Genomic DNA, 15368 nt, shown 5'->3' with positions numbered 1-15368 from the left:
AGCTTTCATCATGATAGTTTGATTAATATATATGGTGAAATGATTACCAAAATAGGTTAAGCTAATCCATCTTCTCATATAGATGCAAAAAAGAAAAAGAAAAAAAAATTTCTTTCATAGTAACACATAGAATTTACTCTTTTAAAACTTTCCTATGTATCATACAATAAAATGTTTATAAAGCCATATAATGGAGTATATGCTATCATTAAAAATTAACTCTCGAGGGGTATTTATAGACTTAGAAAATGCCAAGATTATCATATTAATTGTAAAAAAGCAAGTTATTACATGATATGATTCCAATTTGATTAATACGTAGGTTAAGCAAAGTCGCTCAGTCATGTCCAACTCTTTCGACCCCATGGACTGTAGCCTACCAGGCTCCTCTGTCCATGGGATTTTCCAGGCAATAGTACTGGAATGGATGGCCATTTCCTTCTCCAGCAGATCTTCCTGACCCAGGAATCAAACCCAGGTCTCCCGCATTGTAGACAGACGCTTTACCATCTGAGCCACCCAGGAAGTCCTTGATTAATACATAAGTATATGTAATTATATGTTAAATAAAGAATGGTTGGGAAATAAAACTAGCAATATCTTAGCACTGGGATATTATATACTTTAATTTCTGTTTCTATACTTTTCTATAATTTTCTATTAAAATGATTATTTTATAAACCAGGCAATGCTATTTAAAGTATAAATATGATTAAAATTTTGAACCACAAGGATAGAATTATTCAAACTGAGGGTTGCAATTCAGGAGGGTCATGCTATCATTTACTCAGTGGGTTGTAATCAGCACTTTTGTTAATGAAATAGAATAGAATACAAACTATCTCTGTGCTTTATTTGGATGTTTTGAAAAAAGAAACATCACAATAAATATGTAGCTTCAGCACACACAAACATACAACCATAACACATACCCAGATATATAAATGATTTAACAATGTTAACTATTTCTTAGTATGGTTTATTTCAAAAAGTTTCAAAGACTACCTTGGAGTAATCTGGTTTTTGATAGATTGTAGATTTCTGAAATTGCATTCTTCATTTACTAATGCAGCCACATCTACTTCGTGCAGGTGAATAAGGACAAAGCTGGAAGTCACTGAGGAATTCAGATTTAATTATTTCAACTACTTCTGGTGGGAATCCAGATTTAACTATTTAAGCTACTATTGGTTTAAAATAATAATAATAATAATGTCTAAACATATGGCTTAAATTTGTGAATAATACAGAGATTATATGATGCTCTGTAATGAAGGATAATTTAAGTCAATACACAGCCAAACTTGCATAATTTAAAATTCCCTGAGCCAGCATATTTCAGCGTTCACTAGAAGCACTTAAAAGTTAGGAAGAGCAAAGATAAAAATTGAATTTTACTGCAAACAAGTAAGTCCAAGTCTTTTGAATCATATACTTTTTAACTGTTTCCATATGGGTGAATACTTCATTCCCTTGCCCTTTCTAAGTAGTATCTTAGGAGACTTTTTGATGTAGATATAAAATAAATACTCAGATATCTAATAGTCTGGGTACAGTTGCCATCTCCCTGATTAAAACATGATGAAAGCTCTGTACTATCACTAATTATTTTGCACTAAAATGGGTTTATTGGATTGTCCAGGGTATAACTGACTTTTTATGCATCACATATTTCCTAGGATATATATATATATAACCAATAGTTTGGAAGGAAAAAGAAATAAGATGTGAATATTTTTAATGAGATATAAGAATTGGAAGGGTAAAAGGCCCTGATATTATGCTTTTAAACACATATTTGGGTGCTCTAGCTTCTAGAAAACTAAAGAAATAGTCTTTATTTTATAAAGCCTGCAGCTCTGCATGATGCCACATCTGATATGACAAGGTTCTGCTTATCATATCCAGATGATTTCACCCCAATTTTCCATCTGAAACTCATCTTCACTTGCAAAGTTCCCGTGTTCTGCAGATAACTATTCTTAATGGCACTGGCTTACAATCCTGGGCTACAACTAATATCAAGAGCTTTTGTTAGAAGGCAACATGCTCCATATCCTTGGATATTATAATGATGTAAAATTTCATAATTTGTCCTATAGTGTTGTCTCCATAATAGATTACTGTGTACTCAAATTCGTCTATCATTCCCAGAGCTCTATGTAATGAGGAGTTCAGGTATGAAGATTCTGAAAAACTTTAAGCTCAAGTTTCTTGATTTTAGGAGAAATGCTTTTAGAAATTATATCATCCATCTCATGCCTGAAGCCAGTTAGGAACAAACATACCCCATATGGGAAATGAGATATGATTTTTTTACTAACTTTTTATTGACAATAATGATTATTGTACTCAACATTTTAAATTTTATGACCTACCTTTCCAGTGAAATTTTTTCAGTATTTCAAAACAAAATCATTTTCCCATATTTTACAGCTCCATACTCATAACAAAATATGAGTTAGTTTTTGTCACAGCTGTTTATCATTGTACTTGTTTCTCATCTAAAACACTTTTTTAAAAAGTATTTTCCATCTCTTTAATGCCAGAGGATCATTTATCACACTTTTGCAGACTACGGTAAGAAAACATAACAAATGTACAATTGATTTTCCCATTAATATACTATGCCAATAAATATACCTGAGCCTCGAGGACCATTTAAATAATCAGACACTTTGATGAGGTATTCTAGTCTTCAGAATTTTGAAAGATCTTTATTTTTACATAACAGATCAGGAAACTGCAGCAAGTGGACCAAATTGGACCCACTTCCTGGCTTTGTAAATAAAGTTTTATTGAAACACAGCCACACCCATTTCGTTATGCATTTGTCCGTGGCTGTTTTTGAGCTACAATCACAGAGGTTCAGTTCAGTTCAGTTGCTCAATCGTGTCCGACTCTTTGCGACCCCATGGTCCACAGCACACCAGGCCACCCTGTCCATCACCAACACCCAGAGCTCACTCAAACTCATGTCCATTGAGTTGGTGATGCCATCCAACCATCTCTTCCTCTGTCATCCCCTTCCCCTCCTGCCTTGAACCTTTCCCAGCATTAGGTCTTTTCAAATGAATCAGTTCTTCCCATCAGGTGGCCAAAGTATTAGAGTTTCAGCTTCAACATCAGTCCTTCCAGTGAATATTCAGGACTGATTTCCTTTAGGATGGACTGATTGGATCTCCTTGCAGTCCAAGGGACTCTCAAGAGTCTTCTCCAACACCACAGTTCAAAATCATCAATTGTTCCATACTCAGCTTTCTTTATAGTCCAACTCTCACATCCATACATGATTACTGGAAAAACTATAGCCTTGACTAGACAGACTTTTGTTGGCAAAGTAATGTCTCTGCTTTTAATATGCTGTCTAGGTTGGTCATAACTTTTCTTCCAAGGAGCAAGCATCTTTTGACTGCAGTCACTATCTGCAGTGATTTTGGAGCCCAACAAAATAAAGTCTGACACTGTTTCCACTGTTTCCCCATCTATTTGCCATGAAGTGATGGGACCAGATGCCATGATCTTCGTTTTCTGAATGTTGAGCTTTAAGCCAACTTTTCACTCTCCTCTTTCACTTTCATCAAGAGGCTTTTTAGTTCCTCTTCACTTTCTGCCATAAGGGTGGTAACATCTTCATATCTGAGGTTATAGATATTTCTCCTGGCAATCTTGATTCCAGTTTATGCTTCATCCACCCCAGCATTTCTCATTATGTACTCTGCATATAAGTTAAATAAGCAAGGTGACAGTATACAGCCTTGACATACTCCTTCCCTATTTGGAACCAGTCTGTTGTTCCATGTCCAGTTTTAACTGTTTCTTCCTGACCTGCATACAGATTTCTCAAGAGGCAGGTCAGGTGGTTGGTATTCCCATCTCTTGAAGAATTTTCTAGTTTGTTGTGATCCACACAGTCAAAGGCTTTGGCGTAGTCGTAAAGCAGAAATAGATGCTTTTCTGAAACTCTCTTGCTTTTTCAATTATCACAGAGGTAAGTATTAATAATTAGGACAGAAACTGTGTAGTCTGCAAAGCCTAAAATATTTAGTACCCTGGTTTTTGTTTCTTTTTTTTTTTTCCTAATCTCTTAATCTGACTCCTAATCTCCAAACTAATTCCTAACTGGGTCTCAGGGATCTGTGAAGGTTTTCTCCAGAATTTTCTTTTGTACTGGTTTCATCCTCCGGGTGAAATGACACATGTTCAATTGTGTAGAAAGATATGGACTTCATTTTTAATCCTTATGTATGTGTTTTAACATTTACTCTGTGTTCTTTATCTGAACATACTACCTTTGCAAAATAAGTGGTATTTGTGAAGCCCTTTCCACAAACTGAGATCAGTTAAAGATGTGATGAGATTTACTCTTTAATCTCACGATTGAATAGATGCTGCAAACTAGGAGAATATTGTTTCCTTTCTCGGCTGCCTTATTAAATGGGGTTCGCTTAACACGGTTCCTGGGGGCTTTGAAATCAACATCCCATTGAAGCTGAGTGGAAAACAGTACATTTAATTTGAAGTGTCACTCTCCAACAATCTGCTTCGGTATTAGGGAATAGTGAGAAGAAGGTAATAGCTTGAAAATAAAACCATTAGAAATCTTTTGCAGTTAGGAACTCAGACTGTTGAAATCATTTTTTAAGGAATATTTACAAAACCACATAATTTCTATTTATAAATATTGAATAAATATGTGCTCTATATTTGAGAGCAATTCAGATTTTTCTCTCATAAGATTCTTTAATATTAGTTTCCAAATATGGTGATAAAGAACTTTTAAGTATAAAACACATTTCATATTACCATGGTATACAGCATTAATTTCTATACATTTTCTAACTTCTATCTATATAGTGAAAATCTCACTTACTCATTTTCAAGAGTTCTTGACCTTGTTACGTACATACTACAAAGACATTACTTAGGTGTTAAAGACAGCTGGCATTTACTAAATGTTGACTGTGTACCAAACACTCTACTTTTAGTTCTTACCTAATCCCCCTCCATCATTTTACAGATGAGGAAACCAATTTAAATAGGAAAAATAGCTTGCCTAAGATCACATACCTATTTGGTGGCCAAACCAGACTTCTAACTCAAGCAGTTTGACCCTAAACTTTTCATGTGAATTATGTTCCCCTGCAAAGTCTTATGCGTATGAGAAGCTTGAAAACAACCAATTGTAGTGGAATAACAGACCTTAGCACTGGTGTTGAGGGACACTGAAAACAGGGTGCTATCTCCTGGGTAAGAGGAAAAGGAGGTGCTTCTGGGAGGAGATAAGGCTTGCATTATATTTGGTTTACTAATTAGAGATGAGGAAGGTACTCCAGACAAATGTAATGGCATGTTCAAAGGCAGAGACTCAAAAAAGAGAGAAACACAATCAGAGAGGGGTAATAAGCACAGGAGATGGGCTGGTGGAGTGGAAAGAGGCCTGTTGTGTAGACATCATACGGGAAGTCAGTGGGTTTCCCACTTCAGTGTGGTGAGAGTCACCAGGGATGCCTGTTTCCAATGAAATTGCTGGACCTAAGTTGTAGGAGAATCTTACTCAGATCCAGGAATCTGCATTTCAGCAGGAACACCAGGTGATTCCAGGTCAGGAGAGCCTCTCTGAGAACTCTGGAAAACAGCCTGCTAAAGCACAACGTGGTTAATGTCGTCATGCTTTAGAGAAACTACACAGCAGCTCAGTGGAGGAGGAAGGTGTTTTCAGAAGTGATTTTTTTACTCATTTGTTGTTGTTTGCTCATGTCAGACCCCATGGACTGCAGCACGCCAGGCTTCCTTGTCCTTCACCATCTCCCGGGGTTTGCTCAAACTCATGTCCACTGAGTGGATGATGCCATCCGACCATCTCATCATCGTCGCCCCTTCTCCTGCCTTCAATCTTTCCCAGAATAAGGGTCATTATTTAGAATTTTGAAATAATAGAAAGATAGCTTTTCTTGATGATTGGTACAACACACACACAGAGACACACACAGACACATCTTCTTGTTTATAATTGGGTTTTGATGCTGTTTAAATGACTAGGTTTTAAAATTAAATTATGAAAAGGCAAAGTCCTGTTTTGTTAATTTGTAAAGGCATCATAAGGTACAAAAATGTATGAATTTTTCAAGCCAAACTTTGTGTTTTTCCATTGTCAATCCTTCCCACCCTGGCAGATAGTAAGCTGTGGATCAACTAATAGGTAATCAATTGTGAATAAATAAATGAATGAATTACTTAATTGAATTACATATTTTCAGTAGAACCTAATTTCACACACAATAATTGAGAGAGTATTTAATAACTCAGGCAAATTGCAGTGTTTCTATACTTTTCCCTGGGATTAATGTAATATTTTAAGGGACCAATTACTTAAGATAAAATTGACTCATAAATTTAAGATTTGGCACTGTCTTTTTACAATGTAAGGTAAAAGTTGCTATTTCCCACTGGCTTTGAGTAGGTCTAGAATGGAGTAAGTAAAGACAAACTGCATTTTAAAATTATCTGTTGCATTTAATTACTTGTCAGAGGATTCCCAGAATAAATTCTCTGTAGAAAATTGATAGATTCCCATCTTGCAAAAGAGAATATCAGTATACTTTTCAATATTTAAGCAAACTTGAAAGGGGAGGAAAAGAACAGGCAACAACCATCTGATTCATCTGGAATTGGACTCTAAACGTCAGAATCTCTTTGGGTAACCAGAGATGGCCTTGATCAACTGGGGATTCTGAACTCAGGATGCTAGATCACACACTGATGTTTATTTCACACTTGAGCTTGTTCAGCACAGATGGTAGGTATAAAATAGCTGAGCTCTAATGGATCATGTCCAAGCAGAATGATAGATATGATCTTTTCTGTTGACAGTCGAGCTGTTTTCACATTCCACTTGAATTAAATTGTGCTCATTCATGCTATGGTACATGATCTCTGGCAAGGATTCTTAGGAAAAAATCATGTGGACTCATTGCAAAACAAGTGAAAAAAGAAGTTGTGAAGTAACAGTGTAAGAAAACATGAGACTAAAATTGAACAGCCTGTAAGAATAGAAGACAAAAAGCCTCCATTTATTTTGAAAAATACATAAATATCTATTTAGATTATTATGGATTTATATTTATAATGTATTAAGTATATATATTTATATATTAAAATTCAGGATCAATGTAAATCTTTGCTTTTCATAGACTCATAAGTATTTGAAAAATAACTCATGTGTCAGATATACTTGTTCAGTCACCCAGTTGTGTCTGACTCTGCAGCCCCATGGACTGCAGCATGCCAGACCTCCCTGTCCCTCACTGTCTCCCGAAGTTCACGTCCATTGCATCGGTAATGCCATCCAGCCATCTCATCCTCTGACAGCCTCTTCTTCATCTGCCCTCAATCTTTCCTAGCATCAAGGACTCTTCCAATGAGTCAGCTGTTCTCATCAGATAACCAAAACACTGGAGCTTCAGCATCGTTCCTTCCAACGAGTATTCAGGGTTGGTTTTCTTTAAGATTGACTGGTTTGATCTCCGTGCTATCCAAGGGACTTTCAGGAGTCTTCTTTTGCACCACAGTTCGAAGGCATCAATTCTTTGGTGCTCTGCCTTCTTTGTGGTTCAGCTCTCACAACAGTATGTGACCCCTGGAAAGACCATAGCCTTGACTATAGGGACCTTTGTTGGTAGAGTAATATCTCTGCTTTTCAATACACTGTCTAGGTTTGTCTTAGCTTTCCTGCCAAGAAATAGTCATCTTCTGATTTTGTGGCTGCAGTCACCATTCGCAGTGATTTTAGAGCCCAAGAAAAGGAAATCTGTCACTACTTCCACCTTTTCCCCTTCTTTTTGCCATGAAATAATGGGCCACATGCTATGATCTTAGATTTTTAATATTTAGTTTTAAGCCAGCTCTTTCACTCTCCTCTTTCACCCTCATCAAGAGGCTCTTTAGTTCCTCTTTGCTTTCTGCCATTAGAGTGGTGTCATCTGCATTATCTGAGTTTGTAGATGTTTCTCCCACCTATTTTGATTCCAGCTTATAACTCATCTAGCCTGGCATTTCGTATGATGTGCTCAGCATATAGAATAAACAAACGGGGTAACAGCAGACACTTTACTTTTCATAGGTAAATATATGGAAAAAAAATCATGTTTCAGATATACTAGGAATGCTCAAATATAACACTGGTCCTAACTTTAAAGTATTCACAATCAAGTTTGGTAAATAAGTAGTATCTGACTCTTTGCATCCCCGTGGACTGTATAGTCCATGGAATTCTCCAGGCCAATATACTGGAGTGGGTAGCCTTTCCCTTCTCCAGGGGATCTCCCAACCAGGGATTGAACCCAGGTCTCCCACATTACAGGCAGATTCTTTACCAGCTGAGCCACAAGGGAAGCCCAAATAAGACATAAGGCCATGAAATTTTATATAAATGAGAATTGTTAAATAGTAAAGTAACATGTGAGCACACCAATGATGAAGCTTTATCTGAATGGGCTCTGGGTAGTAATTTCTGAGTCTTGAAAAGTGAACGAACTGTAGTTGGATTTTCTGTAAGGAGAGCAGAAATTATTTCAACCAAGAAAGAGAGTGGAGGACTTCCCTGGTGGTCCAGTGGTTAAGACTCCATGCTTCCAATGCAAGGGTTGTGAGTTCAATCCCTGGTTGGAGAACTAAGATCCCACATCCACACAGCCCAGTCAAAAACTTTTAAAAAAGAAGAAAGAAAGTGGGAGTGAGCAAAATCTCATCAACCCAGTGCTTGCTTAATTTGACCTTTTATTTTTATTATTTTACTTAACTTTTATTGGAGTACAGTTTCTTTACAATGTTCTGTTAGTTTCTGCTATACAGCAAAGTGAATCAGCTATGCATATACATATATCCTCTCTTCTTTGGATTTCCTTCCCATTTAGGTCACCACAGAGCATGAAGTAGAGTTCCTTGTGAATCTGACCTCTTAGACGTGACTTAATCATAGGAATTATGTAGGCAGGAATCCACAGGAACACACTCAGCTTCACTGATTCACTGGAAGAACTGACAGAAAGGAGAAAAAGCTGTGCTCCAGGTTGCTGTTTATTACAACAAAAGGACACAGATTAAAATCAGCAAAGGGAAGGAACATGGGGAATCCAAGAGTGACAAGGCACAGCTTCCAGTCTTTCTCCCTCAGTGGAGTCGACACTTAATTCTTCCAGCAACTGTTTGTGAAAACACACACCAAGTATTGCCACTCAAGGAAACTCATCCAAGTCTTGGTGTCCAGGGTTTTTACTGAGGGCCATCATATAGATATGAAATTTTCCATGACCAACTTTATCTCTATTCTCCAGCTCCCCAAGGGTCAAACTGATACAGCGTGGCCCAGGGCTCCAAGGAAATAAACACAGACATGCACTGTAAATCATGTTGTTGGTGTGAAATATCTAGCATAGCCCGAGACCCAAGATATACAAAGACACTTTTATCAGGCAGGATATTCCAAAGCCTTAGACATGATCTCCCTGGACAAGGGCCAGTTCTCTCTTTGGAATGTGTGGGTTTGAACATCCCAAACCTGACTTACTAACCTTTTACTATACCACAGGGAAAGAGTTTTTGTGACTGTGGATCTTAAGTTTTAAAATGTAAGTAAAACAAATGACAAGATCTGAAATCCTGAAAAATGCCTGCAAAAAAATTTGTATCTGTTTGTAGTAATGGTGAAAAACTATATACGTATGAGGAAAAGACAAACCAGCTCCATAGAATGGCTACTGTCTCGCTTTTGTATGGGGATCTCTGTCTTGTGTGTGAACCTCAGTAGAGTGATCTGTTGTCACGTGCAAACATAATGGCATCATTACCTAAGGTGTGCATGGGTGGTTACACAGAATTCTATAAATGCTCAGCCACTGCTCCAGCTAACAGTTCTATAGAAGAAAGTTTTTGTTGTGCACATTTGAAAATTAACTACTTACCAGTGTTTCTTTTTTCATTTCTACCTCCACTCTGTACCCCATACTTTCTTTTCTGATCTACAACATGGCTGTCTCTGAAGATGTTCCAGTGGATTTGATCGCCATCGGCAGGACTGGGTGGACAGTGGATGCCCTGAAGAGGTACAGGTGTGCTTTATTACGATGAGATTGCTAAGACCAAGCTGACCTATATCATTGCTGCAACTTAATGAAAATGGAGTCTAATTTAATAAAAAGAGCCAGCAGTCATTGAGCCCTAATATGTACCAGATGTTGGGTTTAACTCTACATGTATTATCTCAATTTATTCTCATACCCATCCTATGAGATCAGAGCTGTTATTGCCTCCATGGTACCAAGAGGGGAAGAGGAAAGGATGAAGGGTGATATTGAGGTAGTGGTGGAAAGAAAGAAACTGGAGTTAGATATGTGACTCAGGAATCGTAGAACCAGGATTTCAATCTCTTTGATCAAAGGGAAGCTCTCTTAAATATTTGCTGCTTTTTTGAGATCTTTTTTTTTTTTCATCTTCTTCACTCAAATAATGAAATCAGTGGTATGGAGGAAAAGATTGATTGCAGTAAATCAGCATAATAGAAGAAGGTAGATGTGGTCTAACATGGAAACAGTAAGTCTCAGGCAAATATCATGGATACAGTGATGCAAAGAAGTGATTTAAGCAAGTAAATAAAATTGCAGAAGGGATTCTAATGTGTTTAAAAGTTTTTTAGTGAATTATATTTGCACTGTGAGTTCAGAGTCACATAAAAATATCCCATAAAGTTCACAGAGAAAAGTAGTATTTGTTCCTTCTCCCTTTGTTAAGTTTTCGGGTATATATTTCTAACAAAAACCATTAACAGTTCTACAAGTTTTCTCATTCAGTGATATCATGTCAAAGAGCTGTTTTAAAAACTATTAGGGAATCCTGATTACTAAAGCCTTTTTTAATTAAGTTTTTATTTATGATGTCTCATAAATATCTTGAGAAATGCATTTTTCAGGATATTCTTGAACTTACTGCCAATGTACCTTTAGTCAACTTTTTGACACTTGGTTGAGGGGGTGGTGAATTACAATAATGTATACTGATTTATCAACAGTATTTCATTTCACTTATTTAACAATGATACTTGAAAAAGAAAATCTATTAATGAGAGTCATTGTTGTGTTTTAAGGTTGATATTTCTTTCAGGTAACCACAGTTACCTCAATTAAATATGTTGAAATTGGATATCAAAAGTATAATTGAGACATCGTAATTTTCTTGCTTCAGTGTGGGCCCAGCATGAAACAGAAGCTATTGAGAAGAATCCACCACATTCTAAGCCCTCCTAAATATATTTGTGGGGAATTCACCATGTCCTATGGTCTGTGCTAAGCACTAATTTTTTTTTTAATTATTCCCTCTTCCCAAGAAGCTCAGACTCTAGCACATTCTATAACATCCAGTGTTTTCTTTTTATTCCATAACTAAATTTTCAACATTACTAGCTCTATTGTGAGCAATCCTAGACTTCTGTTACAGGTAAGTGAACAGGGTCACCAACTCCAGTCTGTTTTCTGTACCTAAAACTAGGGTTAAATTTTCCTTCTGATCTTGTGAGATGAATTTATTCAATAAGTGCAGATCCTAATATAAGAACATACTATTCACTGTTCTAAGTACTGCTAATTTAAGTGTGAGAAATGTGTGTAGCAGGGGAAACACACACTGAACAAAGAACCACACTTAGAGAATGACCCCGGCAAAGAGGTGCATGGTCTTGTTCAGTAGGATAAGGGAGCGTTTGTTTGAGGAGGTGATATTTAATGACTTCTGAGGGGTAACTGAAGATAAGAGTGGTGAGAGGTAACACTGCTGAGTAGAACAGGGCCCAGTAACACTGAAGCAGTTTGAGCCTCATGTTAAAGATAGGACAAAGCTATCTGGAGGGTTTTAATTAAGGGGACGATATGATCCAAATGACTTTTTGGAAGAATGAATACATTGTATATTACCCTGTCTTAATTACTGTAGTTTTATAAGAAATATCACTAGCTATAGAACAAACTTTCCTTTTTCATCTTCTCAGGTGTTTTGACAACTTTTGAACTTTTGTTCTTCATATAAATTTTAAAATCAGTCAATCTTGTCAGTATTTTTACTGAAACTCTGTTTCTCAGTCGTGTCCAACTCTTTGTGACCCCACGGACTATAACCCACCAGGCTCCTCTGTCCATGGGATTTCCAAGGCAGGAAGGCCATCTCCTTCTCCAGGGGATCTTTCCAACCCAGGGATTGAATCCACATCTCCTGCTCAGCAGGTAGATTCTTTACCACTGAGCCACCAGGGAAGGCCCTCATTTTTACTGAAGTTACATTGAACTATGAATTATACTGCATTTCCAAATTATGGAAATTTTCAATTTCATCTTTTCAGTATTGACTTCTTACCTAATTGAATTGCCAGACAGCACATTCTATATGACACTGATGCTTTAAAATTAGTTGGAGCTTTTAATGGAATAGTCAATGAGTCATTTGTAGCAAAGATATACATGTGCTCGAGAAGGATGTCTGTTTTCTAATTGATTGGTTATCAAGTTGGATAAATGGGTTCTAGGTATTTTCACCATAAGCTTCTTTACCATAAACATTTTGGCCACAAACATTTTTGCCAAGTAAATGGCCATGAGGTCATAATTTTGCCACTAAAGATACAATAAGGAAAATAAAAGAGGGACATTAGAAAGGATATAATGAAACATGAAAGTGAATAACAAAATTAAAAAGATTTTATTGAGAAATACAAAGTATCTGAATACATTTAATGTGTTTGGAGACCCACAATAATACTTTGCAAGTAAGCAACTTTATTCTGTGGGTTGAACCTAAGCACTTGCCTTCCAAGTCTTTTGTTCATAGTATTATACATTTTTTTTGCTACTAATTTGTCTGCTTGTTCAACATCCTAATGTTATTTTCAGCAAAATTTCCTCCTTCTTGAAGAGAGGTATCAATTCCAAATGCTAGGAGGCGTGTTTGTGACTGAGCTTTCTATTGTGTCATAAAAGCCTCTGCACTGCTGTTTGTTCTTGGCATTTTGTCACATGCCTTTGATAGACATTACAAAGTTTTATGGGAAACGCAGATCCACCTCTGTGCCTTCAAGGTCCTTGGCCTCTTTCCTGCCATGTCTTGTGTTTCAGAAGAAGAAACCAACTTGGGCAAATCATCATCATCTGTCATGATTTCTGTACTGTGTATATCCAACCAAACAACCAGCCAGATATTTTATCTTTTACAGCAAAATTGCCTTACAGCCAGTTAGTTATATGGCAAGAGTATTTTCAGCAAAAATGCATGTGACAAAGATATTTACAGCAGAAAAGATTATGATAAAAATTCTGGGCATGTGATAAATTCAGTCAGACTCTCTCCATTCTCTTCATCTTTACCTTCTGGGCTCTTTGGAGGTAGGCTGGACCTGCTCATCACTTCCTTGCATAACCTCTCTTTTATATCATCTATTTTCTTATTTCTCTGTGCTGAATCCCAGGGGATTTTTTTCAGATCTGTTTGCCAGTTTATTAATTCTCTCTTCCTCTTGTTCAATCTGCTCTTTAACCTATCCATTGAGGTAGTAATTTCAACAATGGTATTTTTCATTTTTTAGTGTCAATCTTTATTCAATCTGCCATGTCATTTTTATAGCCTGTCTACTAGTTTATTTTTAAATTTTCCTATTTGTTTATTTAAATATTTCATGTATAATTTTTATATGTTTCACACTGGATGATCCCAATCTGGGATTGAAAAGTTTTTCCCTTGTCTAATTATGTTGTTCTCTGTTTTTGCTGGGTTTTTGTCAGACTACTCTTTTTCTCTTTGTGTTTCTTTTTGTGTCCTTTAATTAGCAGTGCATTTGTTTGATCTTATTCCATGGGAATTTCTAGGATGTAGATAGGTGATGTTTTCCACTAAAGAGGTTTTGATGATGGAAACCTGAGGGCTTCAGGGGGTGCCATCTGTTCCTGCATTACTATGGGGAGGAAAGGTTTGGATTAATTTCCCCCATCTACTGCTGGTACCAAGCTGATCTCCTTGGAACATAATTAGTTTTTGGCATTTTTACCTTCAGTGCAAACCCTGCACTTTTATTTTACCTAATGCTTATTGCTCCTGCTGTCTTTATAGCACACAGGTTTTGCTTTATTTTGTTTTGGTGGTAGAGACAAAAGAAAAGCCCCTTCAGAGATTTTTCTCAACTTCTTGAAAATCCTCATAATGCTTCAAAATTCTTGTTTTATCCAGAATCCACTTGTATTATGGCAGGAGGACCATTCAGGAGCTGTAGTCTGCCTTTACTGCTATGAGCAAAACAAATGTCAGGATTTTAGCTTAACCATTAGGGTGATTAAGAATACTGATATACAGATATGTGCGTGTGTGTGTGTGTAAATAGAACCACAGGGGAAGAAAAATGTGTGACAAATTCCATCTTAGACTTACTGAGCTTGAGAAGCCTGTGACATCCACATGCATATAATTCAATAGATGAATACTTGGGCCTAAAATTCAAGAGAAAATGTGGACTGGAGATAGACCTTTATGCATAATTAACATAAAGATGTTAATTGAAGTCATAGGTATGGAGGAGATTATTAGTGACCATGACTATAGAGAAAAGACAGGTCAGGAAAGATTCATAAGAACTACCAACCCTTAAAGCAAAGAAAGAAATGGAGAAGCAGTTGTTAGAGGGGTGTCAGAAAATTGATGAGTGTGTGTCACAGACTCTAAGGTTGGGAAATGGACACACAGTGCCAAATGCTAATGAAATATTGAGTGTGCATGGAAGGTGTGGTAAATAAGGAGATATTTAGAAACCTTGGTATAAGAAGTTTCAGTTAAGTTGTGCTGAACAAAAACAAACTTCTGGGCATCTGCAAAGCCCAAGGCTGGTCCATCTCTCTTGAATTCCAGCTCTGAATGGAAGGAAAGCAGGATGATTACAGGATGCATGTGGAGAGGGAAGATGGAGGTTTTAAAATAAGCTGGGATGTGCTTGGGTATGGTTAAGTGCTGATGATAACAAGGCAAGAGGGAATTAAGATTAAATACTGAAGAGAAGGGAGGGGGTCACGTGAGCAGGTTCACAATAGCTGAGAAGGTAGCCTGGGCTAGGCCAGAGCAGACACTGAGGGAAGAGCTGTAAACAGTGGACCTGTCCATCCCAACAGGAGGAAGAAGGACAGATCAGTACAGATTCAAGTAGGGGTGCTGATCTGTAAATAAGTTTTTAAAATTTTTGCTAATGACTCACTTATCAAAGATATAAAAAGTGAGATGAAGGGTAAAATTGGGAGACACATTATGGAATGGCAGTTCTAAGCAGAGTGGAGAGGGTTTGAAATTGATGC

General features: G+C 36.9%; 1 protein-coding gene across 2 annotated transcripts in view; it reads left to right on the top strand.

Moving 5' to 3' along the window:
• The window catches only part of PLXDC2 (plexin domain containing 2), a 440730-nt gene that overhangs the window by 366155 nt on the left and 59207 nt on the right, over positions 1–15368 (top strand). The window contains exon 10 of one of the 2 annotated variants that reach the window (XM_040248599.1): positions 10043–10103. In XM_040248599.1, coding sequence (XP_040104533.1) covers positions 10043–10103 — 61 coding nt within the window. Of the gene's footprint in view, positions 1–10042; positions 10110–15368 lie in introns of both variants that reach the window. The other variant, XM_040248598.1, reaches the window with a different exon arrangement.

The sequence above is a fragment of the Oryx dammah genome, unplaced genomic scaffold (genome assembly GCF_014754425.2).
Source record: "Oryx dammah isolate SB20612 unplaced genomic scaffold, SCBI_Odam_1.1 HiC_scaffold_10, whole genome shotgun sequence".
In the NCBI taxonomy this organism is placed as follows: domain Eukaryota; kingdom Metazoa; phylum Chordata; class Mammalia; order Artiodactyla; family Bovidae; genus Oryx; species Oryx dammah.
Note: the sequence above shows the minus strand (reverse complement) of the source record. Positions and strands in the feature narration are given on the sequence as shown.